Source organism: Sphaeramia orbicularis, chromosome 8 (assembly GCF_902148855.1).
Source record: "Sphaeramia orbicularis chromosome 8, fSphaOr1.1, whole genome shotgun sequence".
Taxonomy (NCBI): Eukaryota; Metazoa; Chordata; class Actinopteri; order Kurtiformes; family Apogonidae; genus Sphaeramia; species Sphaeramia orbicularis.
The window spans coordinates 54,751,831-54,774,330 of record NC_043964.1 but is presented as its reverse complement, the minus strand read 5'-3'; the positions used below and the strand labels follow the sequence as shown (position 1 = coordinate 54,774,330).

Sequence of the window (22,500 nt, the reverse complement as noted above, 5' to 3'; positions counted from 1 at the left end):
ACTTGATTGGCTGAGTGGTATCACATGGGATGGATAACACGCATGCAATTGGTTTGTGCATTTCTCATCCACTAAACCACTACTGTAAAAATGCACCGGTTAAAACAGAAACACCCACCACCGGCTGTAGGTCCGGGTCCATATGGGACAGCCTCTGGGTCCGGACCCGAACTTAGGTCATTATGATATGAGGATAACGATACGCTTTAGCTCTTTAATCAGACAAATGAAAACCAAAGGGACAGATGTCTCCTGTGACACTTATTCATTTTTATCTGCTTAAAAGGTCCATGGAACCTCCCAGAAGAATGGACTAGTCTGTGGTCAGAAGGTGGTAGGTGCTGCTTTTATGAAACCGACAAGTCAAGGTTAAACATGAGGTTGACTCAGTATTATAGTAGTAACAATAATATAATAATATAATGTAATACTATAATATATGATATAATATAATAATATAATAATATAAGGACTAGTGGTGTTAGTTAATGAACCCATGGAAACAGTCAGTGTGTTAGTGTGTGTTAGTGTTTATTACCAAAGGACTGTTTGTGTGTTAGTGTGTGTTTGTGTTGTCCATGTGCGTTAGTGTGTGTTAGTGTGTGTTCGTGTGTGTTAGTGTGTGTTTGTGTGTTAGTGTGTGTTAGTGTTTGTTACCAGAGGACTGTTGTGTGTGTTAGTGTGTATTAGTGTTTGTTACCAGAGGACTGTTTGTGTGTTTATGTGTGTTAGTTGTGTGTCAGTGTGTGTTACCAGAGGACTGTTTGTGTGTTAGTGTGTGTTAGTGTGTGTTACCAGAGGACTGTTTGTGTGTTTGTGTGTGTTAGTGTGTGTCAGTGTGTGTTACCAGAGGACTTTTTGTGTGTTAGTGTATGTTAGTGTGTGTTAGTGTGTGTTACCAGAGGACTCTCCATGATGCCCTTGAGGTAGATGAGGTCCAGGTCATTGGCTGTGGTGGAGCTGGTGGTGCTGTCACTCATGGCGTCCACCACTTGGGGCGCTGTACACACAAACACACAAACACACATGAAAGGAAAGGGTGGCAAGAACAACGACCAAGAGGAAAACACACACTGACAAATGACACCCAGTATTTAAGGATGACTTAAGGTTCCTACTGAATACTGCTGAATACTACTGAATACTACTAAATACTGCTAAATACTACTGAATACTACTAAATACTACTGAATACTACTGAATACTACTGAATACTACTAAATACTACTAAATACTACTAAATACTACTGAATACTACTGAATACTACTGAATACTAGTCTGTTATGGACCCTGTCCTCGTCACATTTCATAAATAACAGAAGTCAGGCGTGAACAGGAATAAAAAACCCATAGGAAACACTGTCATCATATGGAAAAAAAGAGCTGATGAGGGACTGTGTGTGTTCTGACCCGGTTCTGTCCTGGTGGAGGCCACAGGCATCGTAGAGCTTCAGTCAGTCTGAGGAAGACAGACAGAGACAAGTGGACAACATTATCAACTGAGGGAAGACAAAAGAACTGGTGAAAACAGCAGGATTCACAGATGCAAACTCAGAATTGCCCCTTTGTTCTAAACTGCCCCTCTTCACATCCATTTATTTTATTTTATTTCTCTGTTGAATTTCTTTCATTCTACTCCATAAATGCCATTGTCTGTTCTATATCCAATAGTTCAATAAATCAATCATTAAGGAATATGACATGTTTTTTTCATTAAGTATACAAACAGTATTTAACTTTTATTCTTACAGCACCTATCAAAAGAGAAATTCAGGTTCCCAGGAAAATCGCTGCTAATCAATTAATTGTTAATCGATCGATAAGGTCAACCAACTAATGATTAATGGATTAATTGCATGGGTTTTTCTAGAAAAAATTAGTAAGAGGGAGCACAGGTAGGCAAGGGAGCGAAGCGACCAAGCAGGGGGGATGAAAAGACGCCAATTCGTGTCGTTTTGAACCATCAGACGGTCTACCTACTATGTTTACGAGATAGTTTTGGAATAATTATATCGTTTTGATGACCTGGCACATTGTCATGTGTTGTTACTGTGGTAGTTTCACCGGGAAAAGATCGTTTTTCGGTATTGATCGGAATTTCGGTAAGGGGGGCGCTAGCTGAAAGTATGAGGGCGCAGCGCCCCTGTTCCCCGGTTAAGAAAAACCCTTGAACTGATAATTTGCATGCCTAATTCATATACTTTAATCATCATGCTGAGAATTACAATTGAGGGTTATTATAACAAAAACAGAGAAAACTACAGAAAAGTGTCTTTTTCAGTCAAATCTCTCATGACCTGAACATACACCAAGTGTATCCATCCACTGGCATTGATCCAACTACATGGGTTTATTGTTTTTTTCTTCAATTTCATTCAGTTTGTGGCTCATTTTGTTCTTGTTGCTTATTGTTTTTGTTAATATTTTTATATTAAAATATAAAATAAAAATAATATATTTTATATTTATAAATATAAAATAAAAATAATTTATAAAAAACCAATGCAATTGAAAATATTTTATGAACGTATTTTTCATGGAGTTGCAGCTGGACACCATGCGTTTAATTTTTGAAGCAAAGAAATGTGTATTTACTGATATACTGTGTGAAATCTATGAAATAAAGAAATTTTTTTAATGCAGCTAATCTGATGTTTTCTCACATTTTAACATACTCTAATACTAGTCATTACTCACTTCATGGAGATAATATGCAAAAAGAAACAAATTTTGTTTAAAAAAAAATGCAATCTAATAACAATAACAAGCATTTGATTTACACTCAAACGTGTTAGTGCAGATCAGGTTTGTCAAGAACAGCAAAGTTACAGTAATGGTATGAATTGCAGTGTATTATGAGATGCAGGGCTCAAAATTAACTTTTTGACCTAGGAGTACTGTGCTCCTAACCCTAAAAAGTTAGGAGCACAGGCTAAAATCTAGGCGCACCACTATTATATAAAAAATTTGGAGAACAAGCAAAACTCTTGGCCATACCAAGTAATATTCCTATTAGGGCTGCACGATTTTGGCAAAAAAAAAAAAATCCCGATTTTTTCCTCTAAAAACTCGATTTTCGATTTTGATTTCGATTTTTGGGTTAAAACTACAAAAGACAACAGAAGTCAGCATGTTGTTTTCGTGAGCAGCCCACAATGCAAGGCACTGCTCTGACCTCAAATCTGTGATGGTATCACGTGATGAACCCACAGAAGTTTATTTTTTCTTAATTAAATCTATATTGAATGAAGTAGAGTATACAAACAATGTATGCAACAAGAAAATAACATAAGTTTGCCAGGGGGAATACACTATAATACAATGTCCAAATCAGAGCAAATACTTATGTTTTTTATAGCCTTTTTGTTTCCAGATTTATCTAACAGCTTTAAATAAAGTTCAACATCTTTCAAAAATAAATAATATTTGTTTTTGTGTTACAGAACTTACATTTGTGAATGAAAAATTTAGCAAGTAAGAGGACTAAATTAATTATTTAAATTTTTTATATATATATATGTGTGTGTGTGTGTGTGTGTGTGTTGTTGTTGTTGTTTTTTTAATTTTATTTAATTTTATTTTTTTCCCTGGGTATCTGGGCCCACAGAAGTGATACCAATGTAAGTCAGTGACAGGCATCAGTCGTGCGTGCGTGCGTGGACCAGGTTAATATAAGTGATCCACATGCGGTTCTGTTTAAACTGAGGGATCCGTGCGTGGAATAGACCTGACCCAGGACACACTGGAGGGATTCTATCCTGGAGCGGGTGGATGTGTGTGTGCACAGGGCTGTGTGGGCTCCTCTGCTGAGGCTGATGACCCCGAGACCCGGACCCGGATCGGAAGAAGACAGTACGGTACGGACCGGGACAACGGAAGATGAGTGATCCGCATGCAGTTCTATTTCAGTTGCGGGATCCGTGCGTGAAGCCACGGCTTACATTGGTATAAGTACTGCGGGTTCATGAACACATTTAAAGTCCAGCCATTGCACGGAGTTCTGTGACAGACCGCTGTCACTGATAGGAGGAGGAGCCTACGGGAGCCCTGCAAGCGCACGGCCCGCAGGCACGAGAGAGATGAAATCGATTCTACGATTTCCCTTTTTTAAAAATCGTCCTAATTAAAAAATCCGATTTCGATTTAAAATCGATTAATCGTGCAGCCCTAATTCCTATATGTATTTAAGCAATGTTAACAACCTAGAATAAAGTATTTGAATAGAGTATGAAAGAAAAAGCTTACATTGACACAGGTGCAAAACAATTGTCAATGTGTGGTATATACTTTAGTTGGTTCTTGGAGAAGAAAGACGAATCACACCATTATTTGCAACAACCAACTTTTTGATTTCATGGCCTAAGGCCCTTAGTCACTGTGGTCTACACCACTGCCTGAAGTCAGGTCTCCTTGACCTGGTGCCCCTTAGTCACTGTGGTCTACACCACGCCTGAAGTCAGGCCTCCTTGACCTGGTGCCAGAGTGTAGGTACTTCCTGACCGCTGGCAGTGCATCGAAGTCATGCAGTGTTGGACCATCCGCAGAGATGCGCACGCGAGGGGGCGGGGACTAGATTTTCCGCTTCAGTCAGCGGGGCGTGGAGCTTGTTTATTTTCAGCTGACGAGTTACTTCTGCAGCCATTATTCTAGGCGCACGTATTAATTTTCGCTCATTTTTTTTATTGGCGCACCGTGCGATCGTAATCTCAAAAACAGTCGCACTACCAAAATTCTCAGGCGCATGCGACCGTAATTCAGTCGCAGTCACGAGCCCTGAGATGATACATAAGTGTCCACTGTGTTGGCTGATATGGAACTAAAACAACAAAATCCATGAACATACAAAAGTACAGCAGCAGAATAGCTGTCCACTGTACTGACCACTATGCATGACGGAGTTAATATTTTATCATTTACATGGGTTGTCCTTAGATGGTGTTTTAAAAATCTTTTCTGTGTTTTTCATTTGTGCTGTTCATTTTGCAATTTTGTTCTGTAACAGCATCTGGGATGTTTTTATTGTATGACAATTAATAAATCTGAATGTGAATCTGAATTTTATAAGATATTTGATCAGGCATCTGTGTGGGCAGCACTTGAAGTTAGATAAATGTTAAGAGTACTACGTGGATGTGTATTAATAATTTCATTTATATTGCTCTGTAAAAATCTTAATTATCTGAGTGTTTCAGTTGTATTTTACAGTTAATGTGCTTAAATATCGGCTGTAGATATCGGCCATCAGCTGACCAAACCTTAAAAAACTGGCATCGACCTTAGAAAACCCCATATCTGTCAGCCTCTAATCTGGACGCAAAACTCCACCCACTAGCATCTCCCTTAGCCTAATGTTAATTACTCACATGATCACTATGTTTTTTGTCAGTATAATCTAGAAGGAAAACCACTGAATAAGGCGTGAATTCCCCTGAAAACTGTAGTTTGGGCAGGTTGTTGGAATTCGTACAACACAGCAGACACACAAACAAAGTAGACAGGGCTACTGTTCAGAACTACACAAAAAAAACAAAAAAGAAGAAGAAGAAAAGACTTTGGCAGAGATATGACACTAATTTGTGGAACAAGGATAACAAATGGAAGAGACAGAGGGGAGGGGCATGTGGGCGTGACTAATCTACACATCACCATGACAACAACACACTGCAATTGCAAGTTGGGGAGCGAGAAGAGAACAAAATCTATCTATCTATCTATCTATCTATCTATCTATATCTATCTATCTATCTATCTATCTATCTATCTATCTATCTATCTATCTATCTATCTATCTATCTATCTATCTATCTTTTTGTTCATTGTGCAACATATTTTTTATTTTTATCCATTTTCTTGCCTATTTTGTGCAGTTTTTATAAATTTTCCTCATTTTTCATTAATTTTGCTGCTTTTTTGTCTTTACTCATTTTGATGCTTATTTTTCCCTTATTTTGCTAAGTTTTTTTACTCATTTTTATTCACTTAATTATCTATCTATCAATCTGACATTTTTCCTATCCTATCCTATCTATCTATCTATCTATCTATCTGAGTGTTCCTATGCTGCTACAGCTCGTGGTTGTCATGGAAACCGGCTCTCCTTCATTGCTGCTTCTGCTAGAGTAGACATTACACAACAGAGGAGGTGACGTAAAAGGGAAAAAACACCAAGTGAATAACTACTGAAAACAATATTTCAGATGTGTTTTAAACTAAAGTCAGTGCAACCTTCAACATAATGCAATATTTTAAATACAGCCTAGTTCTGAGTCAGCCTGCTGAGATAATGACATTTTAATTAGGGATATATACATACAAACAACTGAATAAATAATTTAATGTCTTTCTCTGTTTTTTGTTATGTTTTTTTCTCTTTAGGGATATTCTTTTATACAATCGGCTAAAAGTCTCATGGTTGATTCCTGAAATGTTGCTTGGTAAATGTTTATGTTATAACCATACAGAACAGTCTAAAGCCACATATTCAATCATTTATAACTAACATGCATTTATCGGGTAAATGGTCCTCAGCTGTGTGAAAGATCTACTGTAAATACTGTTCATATTTTGCTCTATTACATATTTTCTGTACTTAATTACAGTTATTGCTCTAGTGAGTTCTGCTTTATATTTTGGGAATACTGTAATTTCCTTGTTGTACAATCACTAAAAGATTATCTTATCTTATCTTTTCTTATCTTATCTTAAATAACCACTTGGTTTCTCTCAGGACCAAAAATCAGCTTTGAAACTTCCAAAAGTGATGGGACATTTGTTGAGGTGATCAATGATGCTACTTTTTGGTTATTGTTAGTGTTTATTACAAATAAGGCACAGACCTAATATGGAAAACTGTTCAAATCAACTTCATAGACACATACAGTATATAAAACAATTACATGAGGAATAACACTGAAAGAAATAGAGATTTACTGTTTATGGCCATAAAGTCCAGTTATAAAATAGTCTAATACAGGTTCTGCAGACGAACCCTGTGCAGACAGACAGACAGACAGACAGACAGACAGACAGATAGATAGATAGATAGATAGATAGATAGATAGATAGATATGAGAAAATGAGTAAAGACAAAAAAGCAGCAAAATTAATGAAAAATGAGACAAAATTTATAAAACTGCACAAAATTGGGCAAGAAAATGGATAAAATAAAAAAAATAAGTTGGACATAGAACAAAAAAAAATAGACAGACAGATTTTATTTATACCAAACTGGGAAATTACAGTGTAGCTGCACCATGACACTCAATAAAAATAGAATAAAAGAGCAAACAACAGTAAAAGATAAATAAACTAGAAAAGCACTCAGAGAGCACAGACCTCTGCCAAGGCAGATCAGTGCCCCCCCCACCCCCACCCCCCCACCCCCGATCACCACCAAAATTTAATCATTTGTTCTTTCTGCCAGTATCAACATTTCCTGAAATTTTCATCCAAATCTGTCTCTAACTTTCTGAGTTGTTTTGCACACGGACAGACAGACAGACAGACAAACCAACGCCGACAAAAACATAACCTCCTTGGCGGAGGTAATAAATACAACACCAGAGCAAACACTATAGACTATACTTATTCAATTGGAAGTGTGAACAAAAATCTGTGTAAAGAACCTGGATAATAACTGGAATGTGTCCAAATAAAACTGTAAGGTGCAGAACAAGCTGTAATATTCAGAAAAATGTTAAAATGTTCGCGCGCGCGCACACACACACACACACATACACACACACACTAATTAAAGATCTCCCACTGCTGTGAACCCCATCTGCTACCTTCCCTCCTCACCTTCCTGTCCTCACTCTCCCTCTTTATGCCCCCCCCCATTATGCTCATGTTCCCCTGCGACTCCTAACTTCCTCCCCTCCGCTCCTCCCTTATTTATTCCACCTCCTCCTCCTCCTCCTCTTCTCCCACCATCTTCCATCTGCTCGGCTGCACCAATATGTAAGAAACAAAACAAATGAACACACATGAGCACATGCGCCCGAACTGCACTAGCATCCCACTGACCATCTACTATATACTCCTGAATGCTCTGAACACAGCAATTTGGTTCGAAACATACTGTTGGCCTACATGTGTGGAACAATTTTGGTTTCAATTATTAATGAATTACGTTATAAGTAGCAAATAAATAAATAAAAATAAAGTTTAAAAAATTAATAATGAATTAAGTTATAGTAGGGCTGTGTATAGAGATGTAACAATATGAAAATTTCATATCACGGTTATTGTGACCAAAATTATCACAGTTATCATTATTATCATGGTATTGTTTAAATTGTGCTCAAAATGTTCAAAAAGTACTAATACACACACTGAAATAATTTAACAAAGTTATATTTTGAAAAAAAAAAAAAAAAAAAAAAAAATCAAATAATAGGCACATTGTCTTCTGTTGCAGAAACATTCAAGTATTAACCCTTAGTGGTCTGAGCCTATTTAGTATGTTTTTCAGCCCTTTTGATTTTGCCTTTATATACTATATAAACAAATGTTTACTATACCCATGTTTGGTATCTTTTTTTCAGCACAACTTCATCTATTTCATCTGTCTATTATTTTTTCACTTTAACCTACAATAAAAACATAAAAGGTCAGAAAACACACAAAATACATAAAATCCGATTTGAAAAATGCATATAATTTATTCCATAAATAACACACTGATGCTTAATGAACCTTTTCAAAGACTTTAAAAGTGAATATTGGTTCCACATATTAGGTATATAAATTCAAAATTGTAATAAATTAAAACCATACTCAAATATTTGACATAAAAGCAGATCTTTACATAGGCATTTTCTACGGTAATCAAACACGGTTGTCATGATAATTAGAATTTAAACGGTAATGCTAACTGTTGGCAATTTTACCACGGTTTATTGTTATACCGGTAATCGTTACATCCCTATGTGTGTATTGGCAAGAATCTGGCGATACGATACGAATCACAATACTAGGATCACAATACGATATATCAAAATATATCACGATACTGTTACAAAGGCAATTTTTTTGTGTTTCTTTTTTTTAAATGATTATTTCCTTGAAGAATTGAACTACAGTATAAGTATGCACAAATATTAAACGCATTTTTATTTGATCCCAACAGGATCTAAAGCTATAATCTCAAAATGTTCCTGTGTTCAAACTGAAATTCTGTTTTATAGACATTCCAGTTTAAGATCCTGTTCAATGTTCATATTCTATGAGTTCACAACAAACATCAGAACATTATTTTAGTTCAATCTCAACGAAGGAACTAACATTATTTAATAAAAGTGTGTTACATAATAATAAATAAAATATAAACAAAAAAGAAAGACAAAAAAACAAACAAAAATGAACTTCCACAATATCTGCATTTGAATAAATACCTAAAATTATCGATACAGTACTTTTTAATATTGATCCAGTATTGTGAAATGAAATATCGCGATATATTGCAGAACTGGTATTTTCTTACACCCCTCGTTATAAGTATACAAAAAATAAAAAATGATGAATTAAGTTATAAGTACAAAAAAAGAAAAAGAATTAAATTACTGTATAAGTACAAAAAATGCAAATAAAAGAAGTTAGTAGAAATAAATAAAAAAATTTAAAAATCATGAATTAAGTTGTAGTTCTACGATAAACCATGCTAAACCTTACATTATTTCAATACAAAGGCTTCGATCAGATCTGTCAAACTCATGTTAGTTCAGGGGCCACATTCAGCCCAATATGATCCCAAATGGGCCGGACCAGTCAAATAAAATAGCATAAAAATAGAATAATAATGTCAACTTACTTTTCTCTATGTTTAAGAATGAAAGAGGTCAAATTAAATGATGATTTTTTTTAAATTTCATTATATTTAACCTTTATTTAACCAGGAAAAAAGATCCCACTGAGATTAAGAACCTCTTTTCAAGGGAGTCTTGGATAAGAGGCAACACGAAATACAACACACAGTTAAAACATACAATAATTTACAGGACGAGTCAAACTATGAAAAACAAGTGTAAGTCACTGAGTTTACTTCTGCCAGCTATTTTAATTTTAATAATATTCTGTCTCAGTTTATCTACAAATACACAAAGCTTTTAGTAATTTTGAGAAACCTGAGAATCGTGAACACAATTAACAGAAAAAAATAACCATATAACAACAAATATGAACAAAATAAAGAATAACAAGAGGAAACAACTGATTTTTAAAATCGATAAAAGACAGGAGAAATTTTAAAAATATATATGAGGCCCCTTTTTAGATGAAGTGCAGAGTAGATAACTGAGCAGATCTGACTGCAGTCTTGGGTATTCCTATAATAACTTAAAGGACTGGTATTCTGATACCACAATGTATGATAAATATGTTATTGTCCTGACCAGGCCTTATTTCACCTGGAGGGACTTATAATGTAACAACATATCCTGTTTTAACAAAATTGACAATACTCTGTTGTTTTTTTAAATTTTTTGTTTGTTTGTTTTTTGTGGGTGTGTGTTTTTTAGTAGCTGCTTTTTCTTGTTTTTTTTTTTTTTACATTTGATTTTCATATCTTTATTGATATATTTTCTTGTAATTCTATCCTGTTGTATAACTGGAAAATGTTTCATGGATGAAAAGGAAAAAAAAAACAATAAAAAGTGTAACAAGAAGAAAACTTTGACAAAAACGAACAAAATGTGAGAAACATGAACAGAATGAATGAAAAAAAAAAGACAACAAATATGATCGAATTAAGCAATAAGAAGAACAAAAACATGCATAAAAAACAAACAAAAACTTGAGAAACATGAACATGATGTTAAAATTGCACTTAATTCTCTTCGGACATTTCATGTTATTTACATTTGTTCAGGTTGTTCACTTTTTGTGAAAGTGTAGTTTGTAAATGTAAACACTGTCACGTTACTTCCCTTTTTTTTTTTTTTTTTTTACACTGAAACAAAGACAAAAAATTGTAGTTGTCATTATTTGTTGGTTCTTATGATAGTATTTTACTTATCTGATCTCAAAATCATATTGGAACCTGACCTAAAATGATTTTAACACCATTATTGTTAATATATTCAGTTTAATTCTTGCATCACACTAAATTCCTCCCACGGGCCGTTTCTGGCCCATGGGTCGTACGTTTGAAACCCCTGGGTTAGATAATACAGTATGTGTCTTCACCTGAACCCTATCAACAATGTTTGGAAGAGCTAATGTTTTTGTTTTTTTTTCCAACTTTATTGAAAACATCCGGGTACAGAAGACATAAATTTTGAACAAACAACGAGATGTCAAAAAGGAAGAAGCATCTGAACAAACAAGTTTAAGATAATAATGCATAGATTCAAAGACACAAAGCAGGATAGACAAATAATAGTATTATAAATAAATAAATAAATAAATCTAAGAAAAATAAATAAACAAATGCAACAGAGAGTTCAGTCCATTCTAAAGAATTGTTTACAAATTGCCTGGGTGCTAGAGCTTTGTTTCTATAGATAAATTCTAAGGATTTAATATATTTTTCAAATTCCATTAGGAAGATTTTAAAATTTGGGTGTGTTTTGGTAGATTTATTTTTATGTATATGAAATGTTTGTAAGAGTGAATGTTTTTTGTTCCCAACTTTACTGAAAACATTTGCGTATACAATGCATACATTTTGAACAAGCAAACAACAAGATGTCAAAAAGTTTAAGAAAATATTGCATAGATTAAAAGACACAAAGCAGAATAGCCAAATAATAGTATTAATAGATAAATAAATAACAACAAATCTAACAAAAATAAATCAACAAATGCAATAGAGAGTTCAGTCCATTCTAAAGAATTGTTTACAAACTGCCAGGGTACTAGAGCTTTTTTTTTTTTTTTTTTTTTTTTTTGTTAAAGATAAAAGATTTAATATATTTTTCAAATTCCAATAGGAAGATTTTAAAATTTGGGTGTGTTTTGGTACATATATTTTTAATTTTCCAATTCTACACTGTGAATGTCATGTTTAAAATATGTAATTACACTTTGGAATGTCATAGTTATCTTTTCATTGGTAGAGCGAATGTTCTGGATGCTTTAGTTTGATCATTAGTGTCAGTCTTCAGTAGGCCCCGCCCCCCCACCGAACACACGCGCCCCGTTTGAGAGGGGTGTCACTGTTATAATAATAATAGCCTATAACAAAGCGTGCACACACACACACACACACACACACACACACAATGGCCGTTCGATTAAAACAAAGCGCGAATAAAACACAATTTGCTAACATTAGCTTTTTTCTGGACAACATGCTATGGTTATTAGCTTACGGTTCTTTCAGTTAACACATCCACACGCGCACCTTTGTCAGTCCGGTGGAGCGGCTCCATTTCAATACGCGAACATCAGCAGAAGAAGAAAAAAAAGCAACAAGACGCTCCACACTACCCGTAGTGAAAACAAACCCGGCATGTTGGCTCTAATCCCAGCCTGCACATCCCCTCACTCACCTTTCCGTGGATGAGGCAGCCTTCTGCTCTGGTACACACGGCTCGTGCGCTCCTTGTTGTTGTCTGGCTTCTTCTTCTTCTTCATCCGTCAACTGTGCACGAGGACAAAGCACGCTTCACTTCCGACAACATTTCACAATAAAAGCATAAACTTCCAAATACGGTCAATAAAATATATCAGTTTCCGGCAAAATGCTTCACGTTTACGAGCACTTGATCAACGATGAGTAGATTAGTACACACAGTGGTTGTCAGTCTTTTTCTGCGCCCCCCGAGATCTATTAACCTCCAGCCCCCCCCCCCCCCCCCCAACCCCAACAACATTGTAACAGTGGTGCAATTATAACTTTTATTGAAAGAAATATCAACATTAATTCATTTACACTGTAAAAAAAAATCTGTAATTTAACAGAATTTTCACTGTTTATTTGACAGATTTTTCCTGTATTTTTAAGTTAGAGGACAATATCAATGAAATGACAAAAATAGACTGTGATTTTACACGTCAAATGTAAAATTACACGAAAAAAACTGTAACTGTGAATAACCATAAAATTTCCATTTTTTAAAAGATTTTTTTTTCTTTTTTCACAGAAAAATACAGTTAAAATACATTTGCAAATGCTTTGTGATTTCACAAATATTTCTTTTCTATTTATGAGGTTAAACTGTTAATTTAAAATTTAATATTGTAAAAAATAATAATAATAATACAACAAGATAAAATTACTGATAATTAACCGTTGAAGAAGTATTAGTTCTGTCAGTTTAACCAGACTTGTTTGTTAATTGACAAATATCTTGTGTAATTACAGGAGGTTTCACGACAGAAATGTCAAATAAATGTATTTTTGTGAATGTATAACATGTATAAGCACTGATAAACTGTCCAAATACAGTTTTTATCAGTGGATTGGACAACTGAGTCTCACTGAAAATTATTGATATATATATTTATAGGTAATTGATTGCTTTAATACATGTAAATATTCTTTATTAAACATTAAAAAGTCACAAAAATATTGCAGAACCGATATTTTCTAACAGCCCTAATTAAATGCATCAGTATCAAGTAGTTGAAACCTGAACCTCCCGCATATAACATTTGAATTTGTCACGTATGTGCTAATAATATCTAGTTTAAATATGGAAATATGATTATATTATTACTATATCACTATATAGGACAATATAGAATATTATATGTCTTTATATTATATATGTATATGTGTTTTTATTTGTTTTTTACTTTTTATTAATATCTAAGTGCTGATACTGGTATGATAATTTGTAAATGGGTATTATTATATTAGTGTATATAGGAATAAGGATGTGTGATATTATTGTTAATAATAATAATAATAATAATAATAATAATAATAATAATAATAATAATAAATTGATATTCATATAAAATAGTAATTGGTATATAGTGATTATAAGGAATAGAAACTGGGGGTAGGAGTATATGCTATACTATGATATACTATGATATAAGTTTTTAATTCTTGCTACTCCTTTTTGAACATGTTTAATTTCATTTCATTTATTTTATTGATTTTTTTGTTGTTTACTTATCAACCTTTTACGTATCATTACTGATATCTTGTTGGTTGATTTTTGTTTTGATTTCACTGTCTATATGTTTGAAATAATGATTTCAATCAATCGAGAAAGTGAGGGAAATCTATCAGATTAGCAGATGAGCAGATTACTTATGTACCGAACTTAGAATACAGGCAGATATATTTACAAAGAGATGGAGTCCCATTATTAACCTTTTAATGCAATAAGCATTCAGAAGTGGTCATCTATATGTTCCTTTTTTTTTTTTTTTTTGTCTCTTTAAAGTGTCATTCATGTTTCATTTGTGACTACTTGTAATCAATATCTACTGCAGATATCCATATTTTTTTCATATATGCCATATGGGAATGTTTGATTAGATATGTTTATGCATGTAAAATGCCTTGTGAATTTGAGCAAAACTGAATAAAAATTAAGTTAAAATAAGAACAAAAAACAGATAGGACCTGACTGGTGAAATGGGCCATTATTGAGTTCCCGAAATGTAATAATTATTGGAAATATTTAATAAACTGAAAGTACACAAGTCAAAAATATATGACACAGGCCCAGTCATTTTATGATATTTTAATGTGGCAGTGTTACATATAATAGCTTTAAAGTCTAAAGCCAAGAAATGCTTGGGTGATATAAAAGTGGTTACACAGGGTCATAATCCTTACATTAATAATGTCCGAAAAAACCAACATTAAATAAAGAAGTAAACACACACAATAATTTGTATTTATTTATTCTAGTGTTACTATTGACAGTAGCAACAGTAGAACCAGGACTTCTTCCTCTAAACAGTGCTGGACAAAGCTCACACACAGACACAGATACAGTTCCACCTTCTGATTAGTAGCTGTGAAATCATATAGACCTTTATTTCAATATTAAATTATGTACAGTTTGATTTGTAATGACAGAGATGGGAGACAAATGAGCAGAGAGACAGAGAGAGAGAACGTGTGTTTTCAGGTCAGTGATGGTCATTGGTCGAATGAGGTTCAAGGGTCAGAGGTGAGAGGCACACGTCGGCCCCTCCAGGTGCATTATGGGAACGCACCTGGAGGGAATGCCTGATGAGGAGGGAGAGAAGGGGGGCGGAGTCACCACATGTAGGAGTCATCGTATCTGTGGGCACAAACAAACAGGAGGACATCAGATGAATGCTAAAGTGACTGGTGTCACATGGAGCAGATATGGACAGATAAGAACATATATGGACAGATATGAACAGATATGGACAGATAAGAACATATATGGACAGATATGAACAGATATGGACAGATATTAGACAGATATGGACAGATAAGAACATATATGGACAGATATGGACAGTTATTCGACAGATATGGATAAATGTTGGACAGATATGGACAGATATTAGACGGATTATTATACGGATATGGACAGATATTGGACAGATATGGGCAGTTATTGGACAGATGTTGGGAAGCTATCAGCAGATGTTGGACAGATATTGATAGATAGGGACAGATGTGGGACAGATGTTGAAGAGATATTACACTGATATGGACAGATATCGTACAAATATTAGACAAATATTGGACATATATGGACATATATGAACAGATATCGGACAGATTCAAACAGATATTGGACATATGGACAGATATTGGACATATAGACAGATATTGGACATATATTGGACATATATGGACAGACATTCACCTTGACCTCTGGTCTCTGTTGCTGTCACCTCCGAACAACAGCTCAGCCACCACGTCTTCCTGTGCAGAACGCTTTCCATACCTGAGACAAAGGAAGGAAAACATTCATTTGATTCAAAACGCAGCGGGGCATAGAAGGTCATGTTTACTGACACAGTCCTACATTTCCCACAATGCATTGCAGACAGGCCCGGAGTGACTAATCTGGACAATTTCACTGGGGCGTCCAGATTAAGACACAGGGCATCGTGAAAAAGGAGGATTATATCAACTTCCTGGATGACAACGGAGAGCGTCTGCAGAGAAACTCCAGACTGGTCCTGACTGGACGTCCCAGCAGGACACGGACCCTAAACACACTACCAAGGCAGAGCAGCAGTGGTCCAAGGACAGGACCCAGACCAGGGCCACACCTGAACCATACACAGGATCTGTGGAGGAGCTGAAGACCAGAGGGACGGGTAGGAGACCATCCAAGTGGACCCAGACCCAGATGGAGGCTTAAAAGTGCCATCATACATAAAAGCTACAATACAAATACAAATGAAAGCAGCTACAATAAATAGGTTTCATCTTAAATAAACAGGTTTCCAGTTAAATAAACAAGTATAAATAACTGTTATTACACTGTTCCCTTTCAAACCTCCTCAGATGTGTTTGTCTGTACTGACTGCTGGTAAAAACAACGTTCTAAACCAGGGGTGTCAGACTCATTTTAGTTCAGGGGCTACATTCAGCCTAACATGGTTTCAAGTGGGCCGGACCAGTAAAATAATAATAATAATAATAATTTAAAAAAATAATAATAATAATGGATTGGATTTTATATAGTGCTTTTCTAGACACCCAAAGCACTTTACATTACTGATCCATTATTCATTCGCTCTCACATTCTCCCTCTGGTGGTGGCTGGGGCAGACTGACAGAAGCGTGGCTGCCAATTCCCGCCTACAGCCCCTCTGACCACCACCAAACATTCATACACCAGTGTGAGTGGCACTGGAGGCAAGGAGGGGGAAGTGTCTTGCCCAAGGACACAACAGCACATGGACAGAGCGGGATTTGAACCACCAACCCTTCGGCTATAGGATGATCCGCTCTACCACCTGAGCCATGGCCGCCCCATTTCTAATAACAGAGAAATAACTAAAATTAAATCATGATAATGATTCTACATCTACAAAAATCTAAATAACATGAACAACTGGAAACATCTTAAGAAAAACAAGTGAAATTTTTCCAATATTCTGCCTCAGATTATTATTATTATCCTTTACCCATGTGCATTAAAACTTACATTACAATTACAAATACACAAAACATTTAATAACAGGCAGAATATTGGTAAAATTGCATTTACTTATCTTAAGACATTTTGGGTTATTCACATTTTTTATAAAAGAATAGTTGTTACTATAAACATGTTCATGTAATTTAACTTTTTTATGCTAAAACAAAGAGACATTTTGCTGTTTTCATTATTTCTAGGTTTAATATGATAGTATTTTCCTGGTCTGACCCACTTGAGATCTACCTGGTCTGTATGTAGAATCTGAATTTAAATCATGCTGAAATCCTTGATTGTTAATATCTTCAGTGTAATTTTTGCATTTCACAAATTCATCCTACGGGCCAGATTGGACCCTTTGGCGGGCCAGATTTGGCCCCCGGGCCGCATGTTTGACACCTGTGTTCTAAACAAATACATATAGATCCTACACTCTGCATTATATCAGTAATTTGCATTTAAATATCTCTTCTTACAAGCTTTATTGTTATTTTTTTTTGTTTTGTTTCAACAGCCCATCCATAATAACTACTTCTACGTTGGAAGACACCTACCGCTGTGTTGCGTTTGCTTTATTTCCCATCTGTTTTGCACATATCTGTCGTTTGTCTGCCTGAATGAGTCCCATCATTCCCTTCAGAATGAACCCATTTGTCCCAGACGCCTGCAAATATCACATGGCAGCCGTGTGTGCAATACTGGACGCACCACCTGCAGCATGAACGCCACTTCCTCTGTTTTCCCATCATCCACCTGTTCCGCCTCCCCCTATGACCCCAGCATCCAATCTTATGCCTCGTTACCCCCCCCCCAAGTTCATGATAATGCTGCTGCTGCTGCTCTGACTGTCTCTGTTCGCTCTGCTTTGGTTTTTCTTCTATCGTTGTCATATTTCCACTATTATCCAGAGGCGTCAAATACAGATACTTTTTTTTACATTTTTAAAGCAGAGATATTTGTCTTATTTTTAAATGTTCTTCTTCCTTTTCCCTCATTTATTTCCCTGTGGTCTCCATAAACTGTAAATGCTCTGCTCGGCTCTGAATTCTTCATTCATTCAGCTCCACAGGTCCATCTTCAACCCTATTTCTGAGGAATGACACCAGAAAGGTGGTGTGGAGCACTGGCCCTTTAAATACACGGGAGACACTTCAGGCCCCGCCTCCTCCAGGTCATTGGCTGTGCTGCTCTGTCCCGTTCAACCAACAACTGAACATTTGCGGTAATGGGCTCCAGATTTGGACATAGTTTCAGTCTGGACTACAACCGCTGATGACGACAAACTTTTATGAAGAAAAACTGGAGAAATGTTCATCTGAAGTCTGGACCTGATATGAGCAGTTCCCACTCAAATATCACCCAAAACCACACAAAATTACCCAAAAACCACTTAAAAATCCCCCAAAAACCACTCAATTTCTTTTTTCTCCATGACTCTTATTTTCAATGTTCTTCCTCTAAATGTCTCTAATATTTTTCCTGCTCTGACTGTAAATATTAATTTCCATCTACTGTCATCACGTCTGAGGAAGAAAAATCTACCATTAAACTACAGTCAAATGTTGATGTTTACCAACTATACGGACATAAATATGTGGACATATCACCCAAAAATCACCCAAAACAACTAAAAAAAAAAAAAAAATCATCACTTTTAATAATCACCCAAAAAAAACCCAAAATCACTTAATAATCAACCCCCCCCCAAAAAAACACAAACAAACAAACAAACAAACAAACAAACCCAAAAATCACTTAATAATTACCCCCCCCCAAAAAAAACAAAAATCATACAAAACAACCCAAAAATCACTTAATAATCAACCAAAAACCACATAAATATTACCCCAAAACACCTCAAAAACCACTTAATAATCCCCCCAAAACCACCCAATTTCTTTTTTCTCCGTGACTCTGATTTTCAGTGTTCTTCCTCTAAATGTCTGTAATATTTTTCCTGCTCTGACTGTAAATAATCATTTCCATCTACTGTCATCACATCTGACTGAGGAAGAACAATTTACCATTAAACTACAGTCAAATACTGATGTTTATCGACTCTATGGACATAAATCTGTGGACACATCATGTCTCCAGCTGTCAGATGTCCTGTTCAGGAGGATCAGACACACAAACATCAATAATAATAATCAATAGGATATCTATCCCATAATATCAAACTCTATTCTGACATGAGTCCTTATTGTTTTGGATCCCAGAGCCCTGTTAGAACACAAACACCTGGATTCATCTGGTCCACAGACTTTAGTCCATCTGTGTTGGAGTTATGACAGGTATGATCTGAGGATAACGATAATAGCTTATACCTGTTTTTACTCCGTTTGCTAAATTCAGACTTGCACGTACTTGAAGACAGATTCTGTTCATTTAAATGTTACTTTGTTTTGGTCTTATTTTGCTTTGTTTTGTTTTGCTTTGCTTATTTGCATGTTTGAAATGAATAAATAAATAAATCAGTAGTTCTGTGTTTGTGAAGTGAAGGCCTCAGAGGGTTCAAACTCATCTGTTCGGAGTCTAAAGGCGACCGCCGTCACCTCCCACAGCTTTTTATTAGATACAGCCTCAACCTGACGGAACCATTAGATAGCGTTCCGTCTTCATTTGCAACTCTCCAGAGCAAGGCGGAAACTTCACTTTAAACAAATGGACTTGGTACGGCGCTAACGGCCTTCTTTAAACCACCTTCGAAATATCAACGACCTATTATACTTTCATGAATAAGACGAGATGGCAACAGCTTCAAATAAAAAAAAAAAAAACAACAACTAACTAATGGAGTCCTGTGTGCGTCTTCCATCCTGGTGCCTGGTGGACCTGGGAGCAGCAGGCCTCCGCTCAGACCTCTATAACTGGATTTGGGGTTCTTTCTGGGGTCCATCTGTACCAGGTTTATTGCTCTGGTCCCATTGATTTAGAGGCCTGGAGGTTTTGGAGGGTGGCCGGTGTAATCTAATAGACGGAGCCGCCGCCGTGTCGGCCCGAGACAGAGCTCCGAGGTAAAGGATGAGCGGGAAACTCAGAGGAGTCGATGGCTTTAATAACACAGAAGGAAATCTGGAGGGGGGGGGGGGGGGGGTGGCCCCACGTGGCTCTGGTTCACAGCTGGACTGGTTCGATTATCTTCAAACCTTAAATCCAGTCTGGAGCCGAGGAGTGGTTTCATTCTGATGGTTTTAAACGTGCCGTCAACTTCCATCATATAGAACCCAAATCTGCAAAAGTGCCTAAAGCAGGGTTCTCAAACTCATGTTCTTTAGGTTCCACATTCAGTCTGATCTGGTCTCCAGTGGGCCGAACCAGTCAAATAAGAAGAGAATTTTACTTTACATTTGAACTTTGTTTTATCATTCCTTTATTGAGTCTGTTTTATCTTTTTTTCTGGTGCCGTGGTTCGGTCAGACCTCAGTTGTAGAGAAACTCACTGAATCAAACAGTCAGATGGTCCAGTCGCCTGATTGGTCAGTCCCAGTCTGGTCCCGCCTCCCTGTCCACTAAACAGGTCCAGAGGATGGCTTCATCAGTTCTGAATAATGACTCCCATCCTTTACCAGGTGAAGTTCAGGTCCTTTCCTCTGGACAGAGGTGTTTAGTCCCAGGTGTCGGACACAGCGTTTATAAAAACAGCTGTTCCTGTCGCCGTCACTGAGCTCAAGAAGAAATAGTGACATTGCACTTTATTTACTTATTTTAGTTATTTATTCTATTTCTTTGTTCTATTTATTATTATTGTGACTTCAAATTTTTAAATTTTATGTTCTTATTCTGGTTTTTATCCCGGATTGTTTTTTATCTTTTCTGGTTTTTATTGTGTTTTATTGCATCTTGTTTTATTTATTTGATCTTATCTTTTTATTTACTTATCCATGCTGCTATACCAATGAATGGTGGAACACTGAGCAATTTCTGTCCTGTCTTTTCGTCCTGTCTGTAAGCGTGATCAAGTGCCTGTCTTGCATGTTTAATGTATGTGTTGTTGTAATGCCAAGGCAATCACCTAACCTTGACCTTGAATAACTGATAAATAATGGCAAGTGCAAATTTATGTCTTTAAGTGAAAAAAAAAACAATTAAATTATGAAAATACTCACTTTTATAAACTATCCAAACAAAAAGATGTGAATAACCTGAAAAAAAAACCTTGAAATTTCTTCACAAAAATAAGTACAACTTTAACAATATTCTGCCTGAACTTCTCATTAGTCCATGTGCATTCTGGATCAGATTTACAAAGGCACTAAACACTGAGGAACAGGAAGAAAAGAGTTCAAATTGAGCTGAATTTTCTACAGACATTTCAGGTTGTTCATATTTGTTCAGGTTAGTCACATTTTATTGTTACAGGAGAGTTTGTAAATGTCAGTATTTCCATAATTTACTGTTATTTTTGCACTAAAACAAAGACAAATGTTGGAAGTTGTCATTATTTATAGGCAGAGTGTAAAATTATTTTTTCCCATCAAACCCAGTAGTAAACCTGCAGTGGTTCTTTTGTGTGGGTTCTTCTGCTGTTATTATTTGACTGTAGATCAGATTGGTCTGGATGTGGAACCGACACTAAAATGAGTTCCACAGCCTGGACTGTGGAATTTTTACACTTTGTAAATTCATTCTAGAGGTCGGATTGGAACCTTTGGTGGGACGCATGTTGACACCCCTGGTTTAAAGGGACCATCTTAAAGGTCCTGAACAGACTTTCTGCGTGACCTTGAAAGTCTCATTTTATATTTATGTCTGATCGTAGTCCGCAATTTAAAATCAGATTATCTTCACCACAACAGGTTATTTCTAGTTGCTATTTCCATCTTCCCTGGTCGGGTCGGACCAGACTGGACTGATTTATGTCAGACTTATGTCACCATGACAACAGCACACCAACGGCAGAGTTTAGTAGAAAGAAGTAAGATGAAGGAGTGAGGACTCAGATCTGTCCTTTGAATGAAACAAAGGGATGAGTTGGATGAGTGTAGTTGTAATGGTGGACACTGGAACTGGAGCTGGACTGGTACAAAGAAACAGAAAACTAAAGGGCAGAGTGAACGAGGCCAGACTCAGACAGAGGGAAACCTGTGGACTGAACCAATGGATAGAACTAAGGACAGAGTTAAAGGAATGAAAACAGAGCTGCAGCTGGACCTCTAACCCTAACCACAAGTGACGAGAAGTGACGGACCGTTAAATATCGTATGGTTGCCGCTAGCTAAAATTACTCAAGTGAAATAAATCGATTTCGTATCAATCCGACATCAACAAAGACGAAAACGAAGGGAATTTTATCCATAATTTTTATACGTTTAGTAGTTTTGTAAAACACACAATACAGTTTCAGTTAGTTATCATTTTTTTTCTTTAATTATAGTTTTTATTTATTTCAGTTAACGAAATGTTTTTACAATTCTAGTTTTCGTCATTTTGTTAGTTTTCGTTAACGATAATAAC

General features: G+C 35.9%; 2 protein-coding genes across 2 annotated transcripts in view; both read right to left on the bottom strand.

Annotated features, from left to right (window-relative positions):
- The window catches only part of LOC115424895 (MAGUK p55 subfamily member 2-like), a 24,267-nt gene extending 11,694 nt beyond the window's left edge, over positions 1-12,573 (bottom strand). The window contains exons 1-3 of the mRNA XM_030142290.1: positions 12,493-12,573; positions 1,412-1,460; positions 900-1,000 (exon numbers count right to left, since the gene is read on the bottom strand). Coding sequence (XP_029998150.1) covers positions 900-1,000; positions 1,412-1,442 — 132 coding nt within the window. The 5' untranslated portion in view covers positions 1,443-1,460; positions 12,493-12,573. The remainder of the gene's footprint in view (positions 1-899; positions 1,001-1,411; positions 1,461-12,492) is intronic.
- A 2,149-nt stretch (positions 12,574-14,722) lies between these two features.
- The window catches only part of LOC115423532 (peptide YY-A-like), an 11,351-nt gene continuing 3,573 nt past the window's right edge, over positions 14,723-22,500 (bottom strand). Inside the window, 2 exon segments of the mRNA XM_030140387.1 lie at positions 14,723-15,195; positions 15,757-15,837. Coding sequence (XP_029996247.1) covers positions 15,171-15,195; positions 15,757-15,837 — 106 coding nt within the window. The 3' untranslated portion in view covers positions 14,723-15,170.